Genomic DNA, 24,127 nt, shown 5'->3' with positions numbered 1-24,127 from the left:
AAATGCTTTTCTTTTAATTATAAGTAAGAGAGACCACCGGCTAGCTCAATTGATAGAGCGCGAGACTCTTAATCTCGGGATCGTGGGTTCGAGTCCCACGTTGGGCGGTTTATTTTCGAGCCGTGGTGGCTCAGGTGATAGAGCTTTCGCCTCCCAATGAGGTGAACCGGGTTCGAATCCCAGCAATAGCTGGTCGATACGAATTCCGCACCCAAATCGTACCGGCCGCAGTGCTGACGTTAATATATACTCAGTGGTATGGGTTGGAGTTCCCTTAGTTAGATCATGGGTTAGAGTCCCCTTGCAGTCAGACTAACCGTGGGAGGTTTTCGTAGTTTTCCACTCCATGTAAGTTTCATCAAAAAGTCTTCCACTGTGGCAAACTTTCTTCCAATACTTTATCCTGGAGTGCCCTTGTGTTTTGGATTTGGGATAAACATTACAAGGCGTAAGCGTTAAACATTGATTGCCATAAATTCAAAATCTGGTCAGCTTTCAGCGACGGTTATTAAATAAAATAGGCAAGAGAAAAAATTCCCTTCCGGTGCCTTTATAGCTCAGTACCGTGTGCAGGTACAAATTTGTTAACTAAACATACCCTATTCTGGAGGCAAACACAGCAAAAAATTTATAATATAAAAAACTATTAAAAATAAAATAAATTTCACAAACTAGTTTTAAGGAAATATTCGTTTAGAATACAATTTAATTATTTCTAAATACGCTTTTTAAATCAATATTTTAAAATCATAAACATCCTCTTTTACCAACGGATTCGGATTCTCTATGCTCAATATATGAGGACAAAATCAGTTATGGAGAAATGACATTTTGAAAATTGTTTGTTACTCAGATACTGTTAGACCGATTTAATAAACATTTTCTATTTTTTTTCCTTTAAAAATACATGGTTTAAAATGATTTTAAAAGTTTTACGCAAGTACTTAACAGTCAAAAATATCTAGCAAATTTTTAAATTGAATAATTAAGAAAATTAAATAATTAAAAATATTAAATAATTAAGAATAATGAAGAATTATGAAAAATGAATAATTAATAATAATGAATAATCAATAATAATGAATAATTATTAAAAATTATTTTTTGTTAGAAATTATCTTTTAATTATATTATATATAATTATATATTAATTATCTTTTAATTATAGAGGCGATTTTTAAGGTTGTGTGCATGACGATTTTATTTTGCTTAAAATAATTATAGAATATATTTTGTTCTCATTTATATTTAATCCTTATTTATATTTCATTCTTATTTGTAATTTATTCTTATTTATGTTTTATTCTTATTCGTAGTTTAGAAAACTCATTATTTTATGTCTAAAATCATCTAACGAATAGTGCGACTTTTTTTTTTCATTTTATTAAAAGCTTAATCCCTTTTTGTTGGTATTAAATTTTGAAATTAATTAATTAGATATTTCATCCATAATATAATTTTTTTTTCTCATGAGTAGGCTCTGATTATAAATTTTTTTATGTAAATCAGAACAATCCTAGTGTAATTTATTTATTTGAATTTTCTGTTTCAAACCGAAAAAATAAAGTTTTCGACAACAATCATAAACATCTAAATCAAATAAATGCGTTTTTCCAGTATTCGGAGTATTTTCCTAACATTTGGAGAGTTTCTAATTCTCATTCATATATTTTTAATGCTATTTTTTAAAATATTTTTAACCTGCTAAAAACACTTTTCTCTAACCATATGTATCAAAATTGTCTGTACGTAAGCTAGATATCTTTAAATCCTATTATAATAAACAATTCATGGTGGAGAATTAGAAACAATAAAGAGCTCGATCATTGATTTAAACAAAAAAGATTATTTGATTCGTAAAATCGAGAGGCTTAGCATGATTAGGCCATAGAAAAAGAATGAATGAAAAACATGGTGATGATTATTAATTCCAAATTGAAAGAGAATGAACTGAAGACTCAGAGGAAACAAGAAGTTATTATAATATTTAATAAAAGATCTAATCATAAAGAAAATTACAAACTGGATATCCAAGCCCGAAAACAGGAAAATTTGATGCAACATCGTGCAGCAGACCAAGGTCTACAATGGGTTATAGCCAGCACCATTTTTATCAAAAAGAATGAAACATACAGGAAAGACCACCTCTATTTACGTCCACGTTTGGAGAACACTGACTTTTCCGTGGACTTGGTGCTGAAGAAAACCTTTACGAAAGACCATCAAAACCTCTCCCAGCGACCGGGCTAACATCTGCACCAAATGCGGTAAAGATCAAATAAGGAAACACGAAAGAATATCGAAACAAAAAATTTAACAAAGCAAATAAGTAGATTAAAATGTATTCACGATATATGTGCGAGGTTCTTAGTTAGAGAGTTCTTTTTGAGAATATAACCTCATGTCGCAGTCAGAGTGTACTGAAGACGATGCTATCAATGATTTACTCTTAGAGTTGGAAGTGAAATTAGAAAAGAAAAGTTAGTTTAGGAACAACAAGCATCTCAAAAAAGAATCTTCTCATCTTTTAAAGCTAACTACTTCTTATGATATAAATTAAATGCAAACTTTAACAAAAAACAAAATTATTTATTTATTTGAAATGGCTTTATCATTCATAATTGGTAAATTTATTTTTACACATAATTATATGTTTTTATCTTTTCATGACGCCAACAGAAGTGGCATTTCTGTACCAAGAAAATGACACTTACTAGAATTAAAATCGTTCGAAATATCATGCACCTTCGATAATAAAGTCAATGGAAGTAACTTCTAAGAACGGCCAATCTTCATCAACGATCATTTTACTGTGGAACGGAGAGTGGTCGCTCACGAGAGGTTTCACTGTTTATTGCATTATGCATAAACTTTTAATAATTTGATTCTAATAACAGCAAAAGTTAATTAGATGCTCTTTGCTTATTAATTACCACGTCATGCTATTTTCCGCCCAATTAGAATTCTCGGAACAGCAAGTAAATCTTAATGTAGACCTTATTCTGCTAATAAAGCTAAATTAGATTTTAAAACGATTCGTTTTATTCTGCATGCCTGAAGTTAATGTCAAATTATTCATTTTTTTAAAAAACAAAAAAGATCTTACCATGTTCAGAGACGGACAACAAATACTGAGGGTTTCGAGCAAAAAATTCTAAATTATTCCTTGACCCTCCACTCGTTTTTGGAACTTCCCATCTCCCGCGGATAGCTTTGACCTAAAATTAATAAACAATATTATATAAATAAATAATAATTAACTAATAATAACTATCTTTTACCATTGTATCCGTAATATCCACTTACTCTATAAGATTGATTGATTCTGATGTCAATTATTTATGCTGGAATATCTCTTGTGGGGAGAGTAGTTACAGACCATGTCAACCTTCATCTATGAAAAGGTACCCCCGACATAGAGTCGAGTTAACATGTCTTATATACTAGTGAAATGCAGTTGTAATTTTGTAGTGGTAGATACGCTACAGTACTCCCCCACCAGAATTATATCTGTGATAGAATTCGATGAATGGATACCACTAGTTGAATCATTGCTGTTTTTGTGCGAAACCGGGAGAGCTGTATTAAGATCACCGTATTTTTTTAAGTGCTGAATGTGAGAGGTGTATTAACTTCACGGTTGTAGTCGCTCCTGTGTTGCCGTTAGCAGTCAAGTGTATGCAAGCCAACGTTGTGTGTGATCGAGATGAGACTGAGTAGCAACTGCGTGAGGAGGTGGATAATGATGCAGTCACAAGTAGCAAGTCAACTGTTCAATGGGGACCATCCAACGAAGTAGGCGTTACTGCCGATGTAGGCGTATCCAGATCAAAGTGGGCGTTTTTGCCAAGGTAGGCGTGTTCACATCACGTCCGGGTCCCCAATGTGGGGCTAGTAATTACAGACCATGTCAACCTTCATCTATGAAAAGGTACCCCCGACATAGAGTCGAATTAACATGTCTTATATACTAGTGAAATGCAGTTGTAATTTTGCAGTGGTAGATACGCTACATCTCTCATAATAATCGCATATTTATTAATCGACTAATTCGCAAGTATTCCCCCTTGTCTTCGTACTTCTTCAAATTGTTTCAATCATTCAGACCTTATCTATTCATTTGCTTATTTTTCTTTTCTTTAACGTTTTATTCATTGCTCTACTTTTAAAACAGCTAACAAAACTGAAAGTACTAAAATCTTATTAAAATCAAAATTATAACAATGGCATGTAGGGCGTAAGGATGCATAGGGTAAGTTCCCTTATCCGATGCCCATTAAAAAAAAGTGAAACACATTGGGTGTAAGCAAAAAATTTTAAAAACATCGCATGAAAGATACATAGTTATAATAATCCATTTTTTATATAAATGTAGGGAGAAATTATTCGAAAATCATGTATGTTTTAGAGTCCTTTGTCGTCTATTAGATGGAACCATTTTCCCCTTTATTCCCGCCTTGCATACCACTGAATTATGATCTTGTAAAACTGTAGAAAACCATATAAATCTTTCACTTATATTACGTGTTCAGGGTCATATTAACTTTTTTGCAAGATACCATTTTCGACATAATACGAAAATTAAAGTTTCGAAAAATACTAATTGTAAATTAAGATAAAACTGGACCACTTACCATTCCAGCTTCCTCCGCTACTCCATCGCCATCAAAATCTGGACCCAGCGTGCAGATGGTCACTTCTTCAAACTCTCTACAGAAATCTTTGTATTCCATCCAGAATTCCCCGTCATCTCTTCGGCTCCACTCCAACTCGTGCTTCGTTTGCAAATCTACCTCACTCCAACGAGAATCACTAGAAATGTAGTTCAGCCGTAAGATTTAAGAACACTTAACATTTTCAATGATTTTAAGTTATTCGCAAAAGTATCGCAAATAAACACAACGACTCTAAATAAGAATATTGTATGTTTCAATACGTTAGCTTAACATGAATCAAGAACTTTGATTTTATTTCTCAAAAAATAAATTATTCAAAATAAATTTTACTTGAGAAGATTTTTATAGGAATTATACACGAGAACAAATGCATTATTCGTTTGAAGGTGATACTATTTCAGTCATGAATAATCGAGGTTGGACTAGGTGAAAATATTAATTTCATGAGCTTTAGCTAAAAGACTTTTACAAATATTACATTCAGTGGAGATTATCGTCATACGCAGTGATCGGAAGTAGCGCGCTACAAGTAGCAAAACTACTGTAGTCGTTACTTTTTTCGTAGTTTGTATAGTGCAGTGTGCTACTTTTTAAGAAAAATGGTGCAGTGAGTAGTATGATACAAAAAAACAGTAGTTTGTAGCGATTCCTGGCAGCTACTTTTTACGTTTGTTTAGTAAAGAAGTAATTTTTAAATTCAACTAATTTTTCGAATTGAATTATTTCAAATTTTCGCTGGTTCACCAGTGGACGCTATGAGAATGCCCGAACAGTTGAGGGACATTAAGAATTGTGCATTTAGAAATACGCATTGCGCAACTAGCCATTACGAATAATAGCTGATTTATCACTTTGGACCCACCTTCAAATGTGAATGTACTCTCATGAAACATTGACGTTAATTCAATTAAAAAAAACTTCTGCTTCATCATGTTTAGCGAAAATTATAAACAGGGGCTTTACAATTTTTTGTAGCTACGTATTCGTTCGTGTACCTGAAAATGAAAAAGATTTCTCAATTTGTTTAAATTGCAAATTAGTTGAGTAATTAATGCGTTTATATTGAAGAATTTTTTCGGATTTTTTGACCGAATTCAAAATTCTTGATGGTACCATCAAAACATCTTGACGCTTTACACTGGCTTCAGGTCCAACATCATTTGACGGTCACCATCATCCAACATTTTCCATTATGAGTTCATGGTTTTTGATATGCCAACAAACTTTCATCGTTCTATGATGGAAAATGCTACTTTAATACTATGATGGTTAACCATCAAGACAAGCTTGATTCTAATGGATCAACAATCCATGATGGCCCATGATGGTTCCAACTACACATTTCCATGATGGTTTAATGGGAATTCTTGTTGGTTCTCAGGAATATACCATCAAAGCAATTTGGTTCTTCGTATGTTGGACCATCATAAATCAGTCCGAATTCCTACATCGGGCCTTTAATGATCGTTCCAACATTTGATTTCTAAGATGTTATGATGGAAATTCGCGATGGTCCATGATGGTACAACAGTGCATTTCCATGATGGTTTAATAATAATTATGGTTGATTCAGCAGGAATATACCATCAAAGCAAAAAATTTTATGTTGGCCCATCAAAAATCAGTCTGAATTCTTGCATTGGGGTGATGGTGATTCATGATCGTTTCAACATTTGACTTCTAAGAAACAAAGATGGAAATTTCGGATGGTTCAACAAGAACAAACCATCAAAACAAGTTGCTGTTCTTATGTTGAACCATCATAACTCAGTTCAAATTCCCACATTGGGGTGATGGTTACTATGTTGGTTACCATCAAAAATATAATGTTTCATGATGGAATTATTGATGATTACCATCAAGGTTATGTTACTCTATCAATGGAAAACCATCAAAACATTTGACTTGGGGATGCAAAGTCTTTATTTCAACAAATATTTGATATGTTAAAATTTTGGATAAGTTGAGATATGAAATCTAGACTCGAATATAATTAATATTAAGTATGAAAGATATTAAAGCATAAAAGCAGGAGTTTGAAATAAGATAAAGATGGGAAGATCGAGCAAAGTGATCTCAGATCGTGTAGCAATTAGGAATGAACTGAATAAGCAGTCCCGGGGATCGATCGCCGAATGATAGCGAGCCAAGTAGTATTATAAAAATGCAAAATCGGGATATAATAATGGATGTTTATGAAATAATCCTACAAATAACTCGTCCATAAAACAACCTAACCTAAAATATTAACACTTTGGTAAGTTTTAAATTTTAATGTTTTGAAGTAATTAAATTATTTAAATCTATGGGATGATTTTTTTTATATAAATTTTGCTATCATTTTACATTGATGTAGTTCTTTATTAACTAGTCTCATTATTTTGTTTGAAAAAATATGCAATTATTCATAACATATTTAAAAATTTACGAAATAAATTCTATAGTTTTTATTTGCAAAAACATCTTGTACTATTGCGTGATTATCTTAAAGTTTCTTACTTATCATTCCAAGATCCATTCCACTCAACATCATTTCCCCACGGGTTCCGAATTCGAACCAGATTTACTTTGTTCCCCTCCTTCATCGGAACCTAAAAGAAAACAATATTGTTTATTCTCTTTATGCATAAATTTTACTATGCGTGTTATTTAAAAGTTCTTAACACGTAAGAGGCAAAGTTCCTGCGTCGAATAAAACTTCTGAATGCAAATAAAAAGATAATGATAAAAAAAATTTTAACAAAAATATTGCCGATGCTGATTGGCGGATTGGGAAAATAGATCTTTGTTCTGCAAAAAGGTACCATATTTTATTATTCAATTATGAGGCATCAGGCACTGTCAGAATTTTTATTCCAAAATTACTGAATTACCAGCAGCAGTCTGTCCATCCAATTAATCGTAACGTTTACTGTAAAGAACATTTTTACCTTTACGATTTTGAAGCTAGAGTGGTTAAAAACCTTGAATAGTGAACTATGCGGCTTTTTTACCACTTACTACGAGCATGGTTTCAAAACCGTAAATGAGAAATTTAGCATGACATTGAAGCTAGGTTTTTCGTTACGTAATTGGCATTAGGTTATTACGTAATTGGAGTTAGGTTATTTTATGAAATGGACCATGAAATGTGGTTTAATTGGTTTATCTGGTTGTTCAACTATCGTAAGAGATGGTAAGTACTACTCTTTTTTATGTTAAGCAGATTTGCGGTGCTGCCATCTATGCGGGAATGAGAGTATCCAATTCAATGGTCACAAATTGGGAAGTGCAGACCACTGGAAACTCTTCATGTGTTGCAGGAAATGGAGAAAATATTGTTATGTCAACGATGGGATTCGAACTGCAAAATATATTTTATGTAAATATATTCTACAAAATAAGTACTCTACAACCTACATAAAACGAGTGCTTCCTTGTGCCCTTATCAGTCCTATTTAAAGCATTTTCTTCATCGGAAAAGCATATAAAGTTTAAAATTTAAGCTTAGCTTTTTTTGTCCTTCAGTATTATAAAAAACTCTTTTATGTGTTCTCTATAGAAGGGCTTATAAATCACAACTGTTTCTTGAGTAAGTTGCATGCAATGTTACACTTTGGTTGTTCTGGTTATTATTTCCAAACACGTTATCCTTTATGCACGCTTCCTTCTTTGAAAATAGTGCTCACGAGATCTAGCGGCATAAATATTGTGCATTTTGTTTCTTACTTTTGAACGAATTTTGAAAATAAATAATTTTAAATGCGTGACACGCATTGAAATTTAGAAAATTTGCTATTCTTGTCTGCTTTTATGGAATTTTCTATCCTGATTTTAAGTGTTTTCCCTTACAAGCTTATATTCAGAATAGCACTTCTTATGGTTCCATTCCTTTTCCTTTTTTTTTTAAATTTAAAATATTGAGGAAGATCTTCTAGTAAATAAATGTTCCTTACCCCATTTGACGATCTTCTAATTCGTCTACACCTGCATTACTGGGTGTATAGAAATCTACATAGAATATATAACTAAAGGTATATAAAAGATGTATATAAATTTTATGAAAATAGAAAATTGCTACGAAATTTTCTAGTGTGGTTTTTAATACTTTTCTAAATAAGCTAAACTTCAAAATAGTACATCTTATGGCCTCTAACTCCTTATTATTTTAAAAAAGTTACAAATTGAAGAGGATCTTCTGGTAAATGACAGCACAATTTAGATCTTTTAACTATCGTGTAATGAATCAATGACAACTTCATGTGTTGTATATAGAAATCATTACAATAATGGTGACCAAGTTTGGGCAGTATGGAACAAGAAAATACAAAGTTTTAGTATTTAAGATTATTATTAGTTACAGTATAGTTTTATAGATAAAAGAAGCCAGTTTATACGGCATTTTTTCTTTTATTTGTATACATACTTTTCTTGGGCTAATAAAGATACAAAACGCTTTTTGTATTTGCAGATATAGTAGGCGTGGCTGGGAAAATGATATATACCAACATATTAATATGAATTTGTGCTTATTATTTCAGACATTTGGGTACATTACATAATATGATATATGTTGGATATGTTAGTTAATGGAGATTTTAGCCTTGTTTTTCTTTTTCGAAGGAATAGGCTGATTGTTTTGAATAATTTGTCTTATTTCTGATGTACTAAAGTTACGCAAGTATGAAAAACTGATAATCTAAATGTTTTCACTTTCATTAGAACGATAGTTGTTTTGTTTTTCTAATAGATATTTTTCAAAAAGTATTTGAATATGTTACTTTGTTTCAAGATACTTATATTAATAAGTTAGAAAGTACGGAACTTTTCGAAATGCTTATCAACACTGTATGAACTCAAAACTATATTGATTATTTTGATTTATTAAATAACACGCCCAAAAAAAGTTTAATTATTTTTGCATTAAAATGAGTAAAATTGTTGCATTAAATTATTAAATATTTTTTGTTACTAGCTCGAGATCAGAAAATATAGCAACATTTTTTTTTTTCACAGAGGAATAATTTTGGGTAGAATAACTATCGAAGACCTTTTTTCATATATTTCCTCATCTTTAGATAACCTGCATTATTACCCTAGTTCCATGATTTATTTATAATTTTTTTTATAAAAAAAAAGTGATTAAAATTGTAGATAATAAAATAAACAATTCACTTTTTCATTTCTAAGACTTTCAAAAGATATTTTGTTTGAGGAAAGATTTTTCACTCTAATATTATTAATTCAAAATATAATTGAAATTAAAATTCCGAAATTCAGAGAGCCTTCAATAAGAAAAAGATGAGTTCAATTCGGCATTTCAATTTGAAAAGTTAATTAAATAAAACTTTGACTATAAGGAAGGATGCTTAAAGAAGCATATCTTCATTATTGTCTATACAAATTTAAATATCACATTGTCGATGGTAAAGTTATGAGTTGATCATATAAATTAGACTGCTAATTAATATTTTATTACAATCACTCAATTTTTCCCCATGGTTGGTACTTACTACACATTGACTTCGAATTATTTCGATTTATATAAGCACAATTTAAATGCACAATAGGGTACTTGCACTGCAAGAAGAAGAAGACCTCCCACACCCTCACATGTGACCTATGACGTCAACGCCAACTAGTCTTTATCAGCAAAATAGCGTATTAAAGTTGAGCTAAGTTTCTTTACATAAATTTGAATGTTAATTAACGTGAAGTTAATTAAATACAAGGCCGTATCGCCCATCGAATTAGTTAAAATATAATTCTTTCTCGTCTGCTTCTTTTACATAACTTTGATTTATCATTTGTTTATGTATTTTATTGTAACCGCGATATATTTTGGTTTTGTGTACCTGGCAACTTCGATGCATAATTAATTTGTTTATGTCCCACATGGCTTCGCTCTTGTCCCTGTGTTGAGTTTCTGTGTAAATATATAGTGAAAGAATTGATATCTTTTAGAAAGAATTTCGCATGAGTCACTTAAGAGAACTGATACTTGACGGGTTTTGCTTACTCGAAATAGAATGGAAAGAACAGTTGATAACGTAAACAAATGCCACTTTTCATCAACCAATCAGAATCGATATACAAACACTACATAACTAGCAGATATTTTACATTTAGGGTTAGGGATGTGGGACAACATTTAGGGATGCGACCTCCACAAACCACGAAAACTATTCACATTGATTCTACCTGTGCTCTATTCACATTGATTTGGTTCCTCATGTTAAGTAATAACATGAGGAACCAAACATAAATAATAAACAAAAACGTGCAAAAAAACTCACGCTCAAACTCGTTTTTTGATTTAAATAAGCTTGTGATATTGTGATCTTTCAACAAAAAAACTTATCTTCAATTTAAATGAATGAATAGTTTTCCTTGTTAATGCTATAGAATTCTTGAAAGGAAGTTTATTAATTCGTAAATCATTAAGTGTTCGCTAACAAAGCAGCAATTAACTTTCACCCAACAGATCTTACTTTTAATGACATCATTAATCTCTAATATAATTCGTAAAAAAAAACGATTGTAGGAACATCTCTTACAAATCTTTAACTAACAAGATACAGACTTAGAAGTGAGAATTAATCACTTCTTCGAGAGTAGCTCCCATTCTTCAATGCCGCAAATTTCAAATAACACAAAGATTATTATACTTAAAAACTGTTATTTCTGCACCAATTATATTACAGCTTATTGAATAAATTACAGTGTAAGATGAATTAAAAAATGTCTTACCTTGGCTACAGCAGTAACAGTGTAGGCGTGTCCAGAAACCAAACCATTGGAATCGGCGGTATTGGCCATTTGCCAATCTCCCTGAATATGTGACAGCATAGGTAAAAGATACATAATTGCATAATTAGTTTCTGACGAATTACCTTAAAAAACTAGAATAATTTTTTGAACCTGAGCAGAATAGTTGGGATGAATATTATATTAATAATGTAGAGAGCTCTTATTCTGTCACTGTTCGTAAATGAAAAATGTTGAACATTTCGGGTTACATTTAAAATGAAGCATGCGTTTAATAATTTAAGAAGGATTAAAAGTGTATAACATTTATGTTACATTTTTGGTTTAGGTCGTCGTTAAATCTGCTAATATCATTAATGTATTTAAATTACGACGAACACATAAGTGTGTAATGCATTATGTGATGGTCATACTTTGTTAATTTTATCTATTTTTCATAAATATTTATTTTATTTTTCTTGTCTTTTAAATGGGACCAAATCCAAAAAATTTTTAAATTATTTCCGTTAGAAACTATTACTCACTGTATTTGGTTATAATTATGCAATCAAATGTATTTATTAAAAAGAATATTTGCAAAAGTTGGATTGTGTTTATAAACAAGGTATCATTTTTCAAAATGGAAACATTACATGAGTTTAGTATAAGTATAGATAGCACATTATTTTTAGATTTCAAGATAGGAATACAGATATTTTTTCATATAAAAAATATAATATATATACATATATTATATTTTTTATATACTATCTAGTTATAACTCAAATTACCATAACTAGATAACATTAAAGTTAATCGAATGTGGAATTCAGCGGTTAGAGTTTGAACTAGATAATTAGACAGCAGAGTTAGACAACTTTTAAATAACTCGAAACATTATGATTTTTTTCAAAACAGATATTTTTGAGTTATCTAGTTTTAATACCAAACCTAAACATTTTTGTATAGTTTTTGTTCTGTATTTTATAAATAACTAAGTAACTTATATCATTGAAATTCGAAAAGTTGTCTTATGAACAGAGTATCAACTCCAATTTATGATAATAATATAAAAATTATGTTATGATTTAAAAATACATAAAAATAATAGTTATAATATAAAATTATAATAAAGTATAAATTTAAAAGATATAAAAATTATCGAATAAAAAATCATGTTTATTTCTTTAATAAATAATGTTCTAAAGCACAAAAAAATACCAATAGAATTTTTAAAAAAATACCACTGGCTAATTATATTGAAAACATTTTTAAACATTATTTAAAATAATAATACAAATGCTGAGTTTGAACATGAAGAAACCAACAAACTTTGAGACATTGAAATTTGCTAAAAATCATAAGTATTCGTTACAAATAAAAAATTACTAAAAAATGCATACATAATTGTTGCTCATGTAAACAGCGGACACGTGTGGTAATAATCAGAAAAACAGTAACGATAACAGTGACACTTTCCAGGATCAGAGAAGAAGGTGGCACAAATGCATCCTATAACCTTTTAAGAGGACTTTTAACTGCGAGAGAAACTTTTCGAGGCAAATTCTGTTTCACCTCCATTTGCAATTTAAAATTTAAAGTCTATCTCGTGGTTTAGTGTCTTCCTAACCAATTTGTATTTGAACAGCATTTAGAGTGTATGTTAAGTCGTACATGTAATGGATCCATTCAGAATGTAGCAAAGCGCATTTAGAACCTATTGGTTTAAAGGGGGGTGAGCTTATTACAGGCATTTATCACCGAATAGTAGTTGTTTATAACTATCTTGAACGATTGGCAGAGAACAAATGGTGCATAAATTTCCTTAAAGAGTGGACATAAATATCAAATCTTCCACGAGCAGACTAAGCAAACACTGTAATCTCCAATATCTCCATGAACCATGAGAAAAAGGGCACCGGAAAGAAAAAGCTCGTAAAAAGCACAGGTAAAAAACACCTCGTTTACTATTATATAATTGTGTCAAACCCAAAATAGATGCAGTTAAATCGTTATTCTTTCATAATTAGATATTTTTTTGAAAGAATTAATCGAGATTGCAATGTTTAGTATGAAGTTGACTGAAAAAAACTTTTGATACTTTATATATTTTTAATTCTTTATATCATTTTAATTGTTAAGATAATTATATAATTTAAATAAAAAGTTAGAAACCAAAAACAAGTAAAAACGAAATTTTGAAGATATGTATGTTAGTAAAAACAGCACTTCATCAGGGGACACATTGTCTGCTAACAGACTGGAGCCTTTCCGTAGTCAGTGGTTAAACGTAAACCGAAAACTGACTGTTCCCTGAGGCCCCATAATGGATAAACTAAATTAGAAAATGCAATTTAAAAATTCAAAATTGAATATTTGAATCTGAATTTTTGATTTGATTTTCTTATTTAGTTTATCCATTATGGACCCTCGTGACGCAGTCAGTTTCCGGTTTAACCACTGACTACAGAAAGGCTCCAGTGTGTTAGAAGACAGTGTGTCCCTTGATGAAGTGCTATTAATGCTAACATACATATCTTTAGAATTTCGTTTTTGCTTGTTTTCGGTTTCTAACTTTTTATTTAAATTGTTTAGATAAAACAAATTTGGTTTTAGCTAATTTTAGGACTTTTCCTTTTTGACTTATTGTTTTAAAGTTTTTTCTCAAAATTTGCTTAAATCAATTTCATACTTTGATTGTATATAATTATATAATGCATGATAGAGCCGCGATGGCTCAGGGGATAAAGCGTTCGTCTTCCAATGAGGCGAAACGGGTTCGATCCCGGCGATGGCTGGTCGATACTAATTCCGCATCCGGCTTGCACCGATCACAGTGCTGACGTGAAAAATGCTCAGTGGATCACGAATCATGGGTTAGAGGCTAACCGTGGGAGGTTCTCGTGGTATTCCTCTCCGTGTAATGAAAATGCGGGTTAGTTCCATAACAAAAAGTCCTCCACGAAGGCAAATTTCTCCCAATACTTGATCCAGGAGTTTCCTTGTGTTCTGGTTTGGGTTCAAAATTAAAAGGCTACGGAGTTAAACATTAGTAGTCGTAAATTCAAAAATTGGGTCGGCTGTTCAACGACGGTTATAATATAAAATAAAAAATAATGCATGATAGTATTTTTATAAATTAAATATTAGTTAACAGGGTCAATTATTTTTATGTAGTACCTAATTACGTTCGAATAATTATTTAATTGCATTAATTTCGGGTTCAACATCTTAAATCGGTTGTTATAAATACACAATATCAATAATATGTGTTTTATTCTGTGCTTTTCTTAATTTTTTTCTTCTGTGCTTTTTTTTTCTGCCTACCTAATTCCATGGTTACTGATGATGAAATGAGTTGAGTCTGATTTTAAACATCAGCTCAGCACTTTAAGGGAATGAAACAATCACTTTCAACCAATAAAAATCAAAAAGTGCAGCAGGTTGTTCCTGTTATTCGTAATCTGTAACGCCTTCCTTGTATTTTTTTTCTAATCTTTATTTGTGACGCTGCTGTTTTTTGAGGCAATCACGTGTGATTGCACACTTTTAATTTGGGAGAGCTCTAAATGTATTTTTACTCAAAATCAGTTCAGCTGAATATTTTATCTGTGCATACTATTTAATCAGAGTTCTTAAAATATTTTTAGATATAAAAAAATATTACATGAGGGCCTACACATTAAAGATTAAAAATTGTTTGCAAAAAAAGAAGGTTAAAATAATATTAACAAGGTCAACTCCAGTGAAGCGGAAATTAAAATGATCAAGAAAAGAAGTTTAATTATCTAATTAAAGCAAAAATTTGCTTTCTTGTACATTTAGATTTAATTGGGAGAAATATACTTTTGCTCTTTTTCCTTCCACCTATACTTTAGTATTGTAATGAAGCATCGTGACAAGATTTTGTTCGTTTCTTTCTCCCATAATTGTTTTTCAAATTTTAACCCTTAGTATCTATATTTTTATGACTTCATTTTTGAGAATAATTTCATTAATTTATCATAAAAGATCGTTTTTATACGATTCCCTGTATACATAAAGTTATAAAATTACCAGAAAGCCATTGAAGAATGAGAAACATTCAAGAAAGTTCGAACAGCAAGTCTTTAATGTATATCAATTCAAACGTGTTCATTACCAAAAAAACTTCATAATTTTAAAATATTTTAGAATAATTTCTTGTTGGTTATTAATTATAATAACCAACAAGAAATTATTCGAAAATATTTCCCATTCCAAGAACTAGGAATTACATTTTCATCACAAAGTCTTTTAAACGTTACATAACATTTCGAAAAAAAATTTCATTTCTTCAAACGATGTCCATTTTCATTTTACATGCGCATTCATCACGCTTTCCTTGTAACTGCAACCGATCTTTTTGTTCTTTCCTCGAAATCTCCCGAAGGCGTGGCGCTAAACAGTCCTCATCTGCATTCAGTAATAAAACATGAACCGGGGGCTTGGTAAGTAGAACAGAGCGGCTTATCGTTTAGTCAGATATTTATTATTAAAGAATGGCAGCACAGTGAATGGCCATCTGCCCGATATTTGGAAGGTCGTGGACAATTCATTACGGGAGTGGATCACCATAATTACGTGACATACTATTTGGGAAACTACCTGAATTACTTTTTCTTAGAACGAAGGCCATAAGGTAATAAAGGTAACTGCAGAGATTAGAAAGAGGTTAAAAGATTACTAATCTGGGTGTCATAAGTTTTGTTGTGCTAATTTGTAGTTTTGTCGATATAAATCTTTCTCAGCTGACAGTCAAACATTTTTCTATAAAATTATTCAATTTCGCCAAAAAATCTATATTTTTATATTTATAATACAATTTGAGGACAACAAATATATTTTTAAAATTTTTCTAATTAAAAAAAAAGTTATAAGCTAAGTCGAAAAGAAAGTTCGATTCCAAAGGATTTTGAACTAAACCATGTCTTTATTGCTTAGCTTCAACACTCCCCGTGTATATCTTCTTAAATTATCATTCTAAAAACTGATCGCCTCCCTTATGAAGCTTTTGAGTTTCTGTACCTTTTGTCCATTTTTAAATCCTACTGTGATCTCACAGTGAACTGATCGTAAGACATGATTCTCAGTAGATCACCGACGTCAAGCATCACTGATAGCGATCAGTGAGAGAATGGGTGACCGCTTTGATCAAACTACGAAGGAATCGAGTATGTACGGCATCGGTTCTCGTTAAACTGTTCTACCGTAAAGTGCTCGACTTCACGCACTTGTTGTCGAGCAACTGAAGTGAGGACGTTTTCCTCTCTGCAAAGGATCGAAATTGTGATTGTATGTCTTTGGATCATCCTCAGGGTTGTTTCCCAGACTGTAGCCAGTAGTGTCATTAGGCAGCTCTAGTGTGACATAAATAAAGTACTACTACGAAACCTAGTGTGAACTATCTACCAAAAGAACTACCTATTTTTTTTAAAAAAATCTTAAGTTTGGTTTATAAGCTCAATGGAATTAAGATTAGCCAACCAAACTACTTGTTAACCACGGGTTACTTGTAGCTCGAGATCGGCGATTGGTAATAGATAACTGGTCTAAAATATAATAGTTAGTGCATGCTGAATGTCGACTTTTTCCGGTGATGCTTATTTAGTTACTATGTGAATACTGACTCTCACCGAGTTTGCCAAACATCTGCCCTTCACATATATGATATAAAAATGCTTATGCAATTTTAGGGATAAAAAATTTTGGCATTACCTTTCTGGAGCATGTTATGAAGGCACCTCCAGAGGAAGCTTGCAGCAGGAACTGATACAAGTTCAGTGGAGCAGATTCTAAATCGTATCTCTCTGAAAGGCCACTGGTCAAGTCTACTAAAGCATCCATTGCTTGACCCCCTTCTAAAGCTTCGTACGATCCGTGCAATCTGGAATGATAATTGTCCCGGAACTTTTATCAATTCTTTCTAAACAAAGAAAACTTTGTCAAATTTTAAATTTTGGATGGCAAGATCTCTAAATTGATAATTTAAGCTACTTACAAGTTGATGTGATAATTAATGAGTTAAACTAACTACAATATGTTATGGTAATTTGTAATTTAAACTACCTTCAATGTACTATTACAATGGTCTGTTTTCTATTGTAGAAAAGGACAGTCAAAATTCATTATTTTATGATCAGCTAGTTAAAAATAAATCCTCTTTAGTGCGTTTTATAGCAAGTATGTTAGGCGTTATTAATTGGGAAAAGAAAATGGTTGCGTATGTTTTATGGTAAATAAGTCATTAGAGAGAAAAAGATAATCGATAAAAAATAGGCTAAATAAGGCTAGAGTCAGATAAAGTTTTCAGTTTCCATAATAAAAATTTTCAATTTATCCTTAAATGATGAAAACGAAATCGATGTCAATTATCACCACCTTAAATAACAAGATAAAACATCATACATACTTCGCATAGGCTTTTTCGAGCAGGGCCACCCAAAATTCTCTCCTGTCCGAGCATCGAGAGAAGAGCAGCTCTCCATCCCTTGTCGGCAGAAGATCATCTACGTACACATTCACCCATTTACCGAAACGCCATAAACGGAATCTCACTATACCTCGGTAACCCATACCGTATAATGGCTGGTATGGTGCGATTACCTAAAAAGAAAGATAGAGAGACGTCAACTTAAAAATACAGTGCACATCATCTTTTCCAATTGTATAATATATATATATAGAAGGTTAAAATAATATTANCCATTTATATATACTTGCCATTACTAGCAAGCCTGCTAGGTGAAACCAAACTAATTTATGGTAGAGAGTGTGCTTTTTGTTTTTCAGTGGCGCCATCTATGGCCAAGAATACAAGTTCAGCCACACACACGTCATTGCCAGTGGGTGCACCCATTCATATATCCATTCATTCATCCACAGATCGTAATTTTGACCTGAACCAGAGAGCAATCAATCTCTAATTCAGCACCCCCAGAGGTATGATTTGTTATAGGAATGTGGAGGACTTTGTGACCCGATAGATTTAACGTGCACCAGTCACCATTTACTGCACGGGGTGTCTTCAGCTGGCAGGAATCGAACTCACGACCTCTTGAACATGAACCCAACGCCCTACCAACCAGGCTATTCCAGCCCCTGAACTACTTCTTACTAAACGTTTCCAGTAAGTACGGGAAACTGTTCCTGTTTCCCGTTCAAAAAACAAATTTTCTCTTAGTGAATTTAAATTGCATAGATAAAATAAATTCTGCCTATGTTTGGCATAGGTTTAAATGAGCTATTTAGATAGATAAAAGGAAATATTATATTAGACGTCAAAGCTAAGAAAATTTGGGGAAGAAAGCAACAATATTAAAAGACTCCTGCGTGTACATTAGACTAATTACGCCCTGATATTTTATTTAAATTAGGTGTTTGCCAGAGAATGTAAGATTCAAGAGAATACAAAAGAGGATAATTTTGGCATCGTTGTGTCTTAAAATCCTGGATTACCTAGCTAAATAAAAAGTGACCAAGTGGCAACGAGTCGCTACTTCGCTATTTAAGCTTCGTATCCAGGAATTTACTTTATCTGGCACGAATAGCACATTGAAAAATATTTACTCGTTTATTTTGCATAACACATCTGTTGGATGGCACATTAACACTTCAAATTAGAAATTAACCATGTATCATAACGTTCATAGTAAACAAAGCATTAAATAGCTTCGAATTTCGTATTAAAAAAAAAACTCTTTATTGTTAGCATTAATTTGTTTTTGATTAAACAATGTAAATTTGAATAGAAACTGCTTTTGATGTTTCTTGTGAGTTGTACAGTTTAATAATCAAGGTAAAAAGTATATTCTTGGACTATATAGTAGATTCATATTCTAGAAAATATGAAGAGTAAAATTTACAGTTTATGATAAGTAATGTAGATTAAATTAAAAACTTGATATCCTCTTTGAAATCATCTCAACATTATAAATTAATAAGTAGCCCCAAGACTAGATGTAGCCTTTCCAATGAATTAAACGTTGTGAAAATCACGTGGTTTGCATTGACTCACGTAAAACATGCTCGAATCCACAGGTAACTTTAAGTCTTTACCGATCTATATTCTTAGTCTATGATACTGGCCCACACATCATGATTTAGATTCGCGTTGAATGTGCTTAAAAAGAAGTATCTGATCAAAATTAAAAGAATGTAAATGTTACAAATAGACATTAATAAAATATAACAGGTGGCGTAATGAGATAGGAGGAATGAACTAACCCGTCTCATGAGGTCCGGCCTTTGGGCAACAGCTGCGCATGAAGACAGAAACCAGCAATCAGCGAGCACACCCTGCACGATATCATGACGACTGATTGTATCGATTAGTAGTTTGGGCTCTGGAAGCATTTCCTGAAAAAAAATTTAAAAAATGGAAATACTACAGATCCAACTGACACAAAGAAACATCAGTATTATATCAGATATTACGGGGGCTGTTTTTGAAGTAAGGGCAGTTTTATTGTGTACACTAGTAGGTGACGCGTACGTAGCAAAGAGTGCTTGTGTCGTGTCCTGGCATTTCTTTTATAACTGTTTTTAAAACAGCCCACCCACTTTTTTGGGGTTTACGACTACTAATGTTCAACTCCGCAGCCTTGTAATTTTGAACCCAATCCAGATGACAAGGGAACTCTTTATTGAGAGAAATTTTCCTTATTGGAGGACTTTTTGATGAAACTTAACCACATTTGCGTTACATAGAAAGGAAAGCCAGAAAAATCTCTCATGGTTAGCCCGACAGCAAGGGGACTCTCCGTCTATGATCCGTCTATCACTAAGAATGTTTTATGTCAGTACTGTGGTCGGTGCAAAACGGATGCTGACTTCGAATCGACCAGCGATCGATGGGATTCGATTCGGGTTCACCTAATTGGAAGGCGAACGCTATATCCATTGTTCTCAATTACAGCTGTGTAGGCAACTTTTATGGTCAGTTCTGTGTTTTTAAAATGTTCAAGTTTAACAAATCGCCCACCGCGTATGAGGTATGGTCAGTGATGCATTTTTAGTTGGCAAAAACCTCTCTGTCTCATGCATTCACCGGTAGATTTGTGAAGCTTATGAAGCTTCCTACTAACATGCTGACTGAGAATTTTCCCACTCAATGACAATGACTCTCTCCACAACTCAGTCCCGAACTTTATTGGACTTTTTTGGCTGGGAAGTTTTGGACCATCTCTAATATAGCCCGGACCTTGAGCTAAGTGATTTTCATCTTTTCCGATGTTTCAAACATCATTTTGCAGTACAACGATGACGAAGACGTGAAAACGGTCGTGACCTCTTGGGAGCAGGCGGCAAGTTACTATGAAGAACGTATACTAAATCTAGTTGTAAGGTATGATAAGTGCTTAAGCACACCTGGAAACTATTTTGAAAAAAAAAAAAAGAAAAACGTATGTAGAATCAAAAAATAAATTTGCTTCATGAAAATTTTGTTTCGTTCGGTTTTTATTTTAAAACGGCCTTTACTTAAAAAACAGCCCTCGTATTATGAAAATATTGGTAATAAAAAGAAAATTCTCTTACATGGGGTCTCATCCAAGTGACTTTTCCTTCCACCAATCGATGGCTGTAATAGAGAGAGGATTCCAATGGCGGGAAGTTTCCATCCATAAATAGTTGGCCCACCCTCAACAGAGCTAGAGACCGCAAAACATTCTCATCATCCTGCGACACACACAAAAATGCATCATCATACTTTGAATGCTATATAGAAAATAGTGTATGGAAATATTCGCTAATGCGCTGAGAAGATCAAATAGAGTTAGAGGTAGAATAAGGGGAATGCAAAATCTCTCTATTACCTCGTAAACTTTCTACTATCTATTCCATTTCTAAAAATAAATATTCAAAAAGTAAGTCATTAAAATAATTTTCACTTTTTTACTCTATAGCCTTCATACTTTTACGTCTTTTTAGAGAAATATGGGTGTTGTCCTATTATATGATCTGTGTAGTTACTTTATAGATTAATGGATGGCGCTATTATAGTATAGTGTGGTAAAGTATGCCAGGCAGAGTCAATTACCTTTAAAAAAGGAAAATATAGGTTATACCTGGCAGTTTTACATAACCTTAAAAAAATCAGTTTAGATTATATCGGGCAGGGCACTTAAATTTTTCTTTTAAAAAAAGAAAAAAGGAAAAAAGACAGCAGTGTGTAGGGTATATCGAGCAATAGCACTACAAAAGCAAAACTAAAAAAAAACTCAATTTTTTAAGAAAATAAATGTCTATTACATAGGTAGATCACATATTTGGAAAATACCGAAGCATATGTAAACAAATTGGTTGAAAATTTAATACGGTCTAGAGGTCCAAAAACATTCTCTTTGTAATATTTTAATTGAAAATAAAAAGGTTAAAGTATTATTTATTACATCAATTTTAAAATTCGTTTCTATCTTGAAATGAACATTTACTGAAGATACAAATATTTAAATATGTATATAAAGGAGTTTACGTCACATACTTTCTTTTCTCCGTGAAATTTCAAAGCAAATTCTTTTTATTTAGATTCAAATAGACATTGTACTCAAAACTCGAATAATCACACTAAAAAGATATTAGCTAGTTAAGTCACGAGATTTCAGGAAATTTGTAAGCAGATATTTATCTTTCCTATAAGAAGTAGACATTCTATTAAAACTTCAATGATCCCATTAAAGTTACAGGTTTCGGCTTTTCATGTTGCCATTTCTCTTTGCCTCATAAAACTTGAATTAAACTATACCAACAACATTAAGTAACAAGTTTATTACCACAAAAAATACATTTACTAGATAAATTATTAATACTTTGTTGTGAAAGCATATCAGTCACTAAAATTATTCTACGACAAACTCCATTACCGTAATCGATTTTAAAAAAAAATACGAGGAAAAACTTACTAAAACGGTGATACAAAGAGGACAGCAAAATAAAATAAAAGTTGATGCAATGCATTAAAAAAATAAAATAACAGTGTAAATTCATTATTTTATGAACAGCTTGTTAAAAATAATTCCTCTTTCGTGAGAATAACGTCATTCACAAGTAATAAGTTCTATAGTAAGTATGTTAGGCATTATTATTTCGGAAAAGAAAATGGTTGCATATGTTTTATAGTACATAAGTCGTTAGTGAGGTAATCGATATAAAAATAGCGTGTACACATGGTAGTTTTCGGAAAGCATAAAAATAGGAGGCATACATGAAAATTGAAATAAAAGTACTCTCAAAGAATAGATAGATATCGATTCATAATCAATACCAAGAACTATAAAAGGCTGAAAAAAATGGCCTAAAAATAAAAATGCTGTTTTGCATAATAAAAAAATGTATTTGTATTCAGAACTGCTCGAATACATGTATTAAATTTAAATGGGATATTTCCCTGAAAACTAAGTTCTGTCTTCATTTTTCAGTTCTGTCGGATTTTACACAATGCACAAATTTATATTATTATCGACTAATTCATCCAGTAAAATGATTTAGCATCCTCTAAAGTAGATTAGCAGTAATTAGACGTCATCACGCAGTCCGCCAAAAAAAAAATATAATCCTCAATAACTTTTGACGTGATGATCGGATTTTCACGTTCTATGACTCAATATTAATGGCTCCAGGGGATAATCTCAAATATGCTAATTAATAAGCGCAGACGATACTTTAAGTAATAAAATCAAACGCAAAAACGTACTTTCTCTGAATAAACACACTTTTTTTAGACAGATTGGGATGTCTGACCCCCCAAATATATGGGGTAGCCGCAATCTGGGAAGTAGGGTACCAATAGTTTGGTCAGGAGAACGATCCAAAATTTGAACCCCCTAATAATTATTTTATTTTTTGCATATTTCACTACAACACGAGAACTTTTTAAGCGAATTGTAAAATCTTCGCACACAATTATAAAAAGTAGTATTAAATTTACTGCGATTACTAAATTGCTGTTTTTATCATAGTTTAAGGTACTATATTGATTGAGTTATTGAGTTATATTGATTGATTATTGAGTTATATTGATTGATTATTGATCTATCAATGATTGAATTCTCTGAAATAAAATCATTTTTTCCTAATTTATTTTTTTCTTCAATTTGGCATCTTGTTTCAAAATGTTTTATTTACGATTGCTTAATTTACCTATTTTGCGATAGTTATAAAGTGCACGAAAATTTCACTTATAAGACCAACTTTTTTGGGTGGAGTTAGGAACCTTTTATACTTATATCTGTTCTTTTGACAAAGACGTTTCCATTATAAAAGTTTTAACTGAAAACATTTACGAAATAAGTCCAGGTTTTATTAAACTGCTGTTTGTAGAAAATGCAACACCATGAAAGAATCATCAGAATCAAATGAAATTTAATGCAGAAACGACTTGTACTGATACAAATAAATGATGAAATTTTCAAAACAAAAGAAACAAATTAAGCGTCCGAAATCAGTATTTGGTGCAGCCACCACGCGCTGCAATAAGTGCTGCTATACGACGTGGCATGGAGTCAAACAGATGTTGAATATCTGCTTGAGGAAGAGAATTCCATATCGCTTGTATGCGCAACCAAAGTTCGTCTTTGGAAACTGCAGGACGCGGATCACGAGTGAGACGCCGACCAACCATATCCCACACGTGCTCAATAGGCGACATATCCGGCGAATAAGCAGGCCAAGGAAGAAGTTGCATGCGTTGTGCTGAACAGAAGTCTCTA

General features: G+C 32.0%; 1 protein-coding gene and 1 non-coding gene across 3 annotated transcripts in view; one reads left to right on the top strand and one right to left on the bottom strand.

Annotated features, from left to right (window-relative positions):
- The window catches only part of LOC107455915 (calpain-A), a 64,939-nt gene that overhangs the window by 9,144 nt on the left and 31,668 nt on the right, over positions 1–24,127 (bottom strand). For both annotated transcript variants that reach the window (XM_016073643.3, XM_071177177.1), the window contains exons 3-10: positions 20,958–21,098; positions 19,647–19,778; positions 17,833–18,026; positions 17,139–17,307; positions 11,406–11,486; positions 7,176–7,267; positions 4,635–4,812; positions 3,107–3,218 (exon numbers count right to left, since the gene is read on the bottom strand). In XM_016073643.3, the coding sequence (XP_015929129.1) occupies positions 3,107–3,218; positions 4,635–4,812; positions 7,176–7,267; positions 11,406–11,486; positions 17,139–17,307; positions 17,833–18,026; positions 19,647–19,778; positions 20,958–21,098 (1,099 nt within the window). The remainder of the gene's footprint in view (positions 1–3,106; positions 3,219–4,634; positions 4,813–7,175; positions 7,268–11,405; positions 11,487–17,138; positions 17,308–17,832; positions 18,027–19,646; positions 19,779–20,957; positions 21,099–24,127) is intronic.
- Positions 33–107, top strand: TRNAK-CUU (transfer RNA lysine (anticodon CUU)). The gene has a single exon. It is a non-coding gene; the product is annotated as a tRNA-Lys (tRNA).

The sequence above is a fragment of the Parasteatoda tepidariorum genome, chromosome 2, assembly GCF_043381705.1.
Source record: "Parasteatoda tepidariorum isolate YZ-2023 chromosome 2, CAS_Ptep_4.0, whole genome shotgun sequence".
NCBI lineage: Eukaryota > Metazoa > Arthropoda > Arachnida > Araneae > Theridiidae > Parasteatoda > Parasteatoda tepidariorum.
Note: the sequence above shows the minus strand (reverse complement) of the source record. Positions and strands in the feature narration are given on the sequence as shown.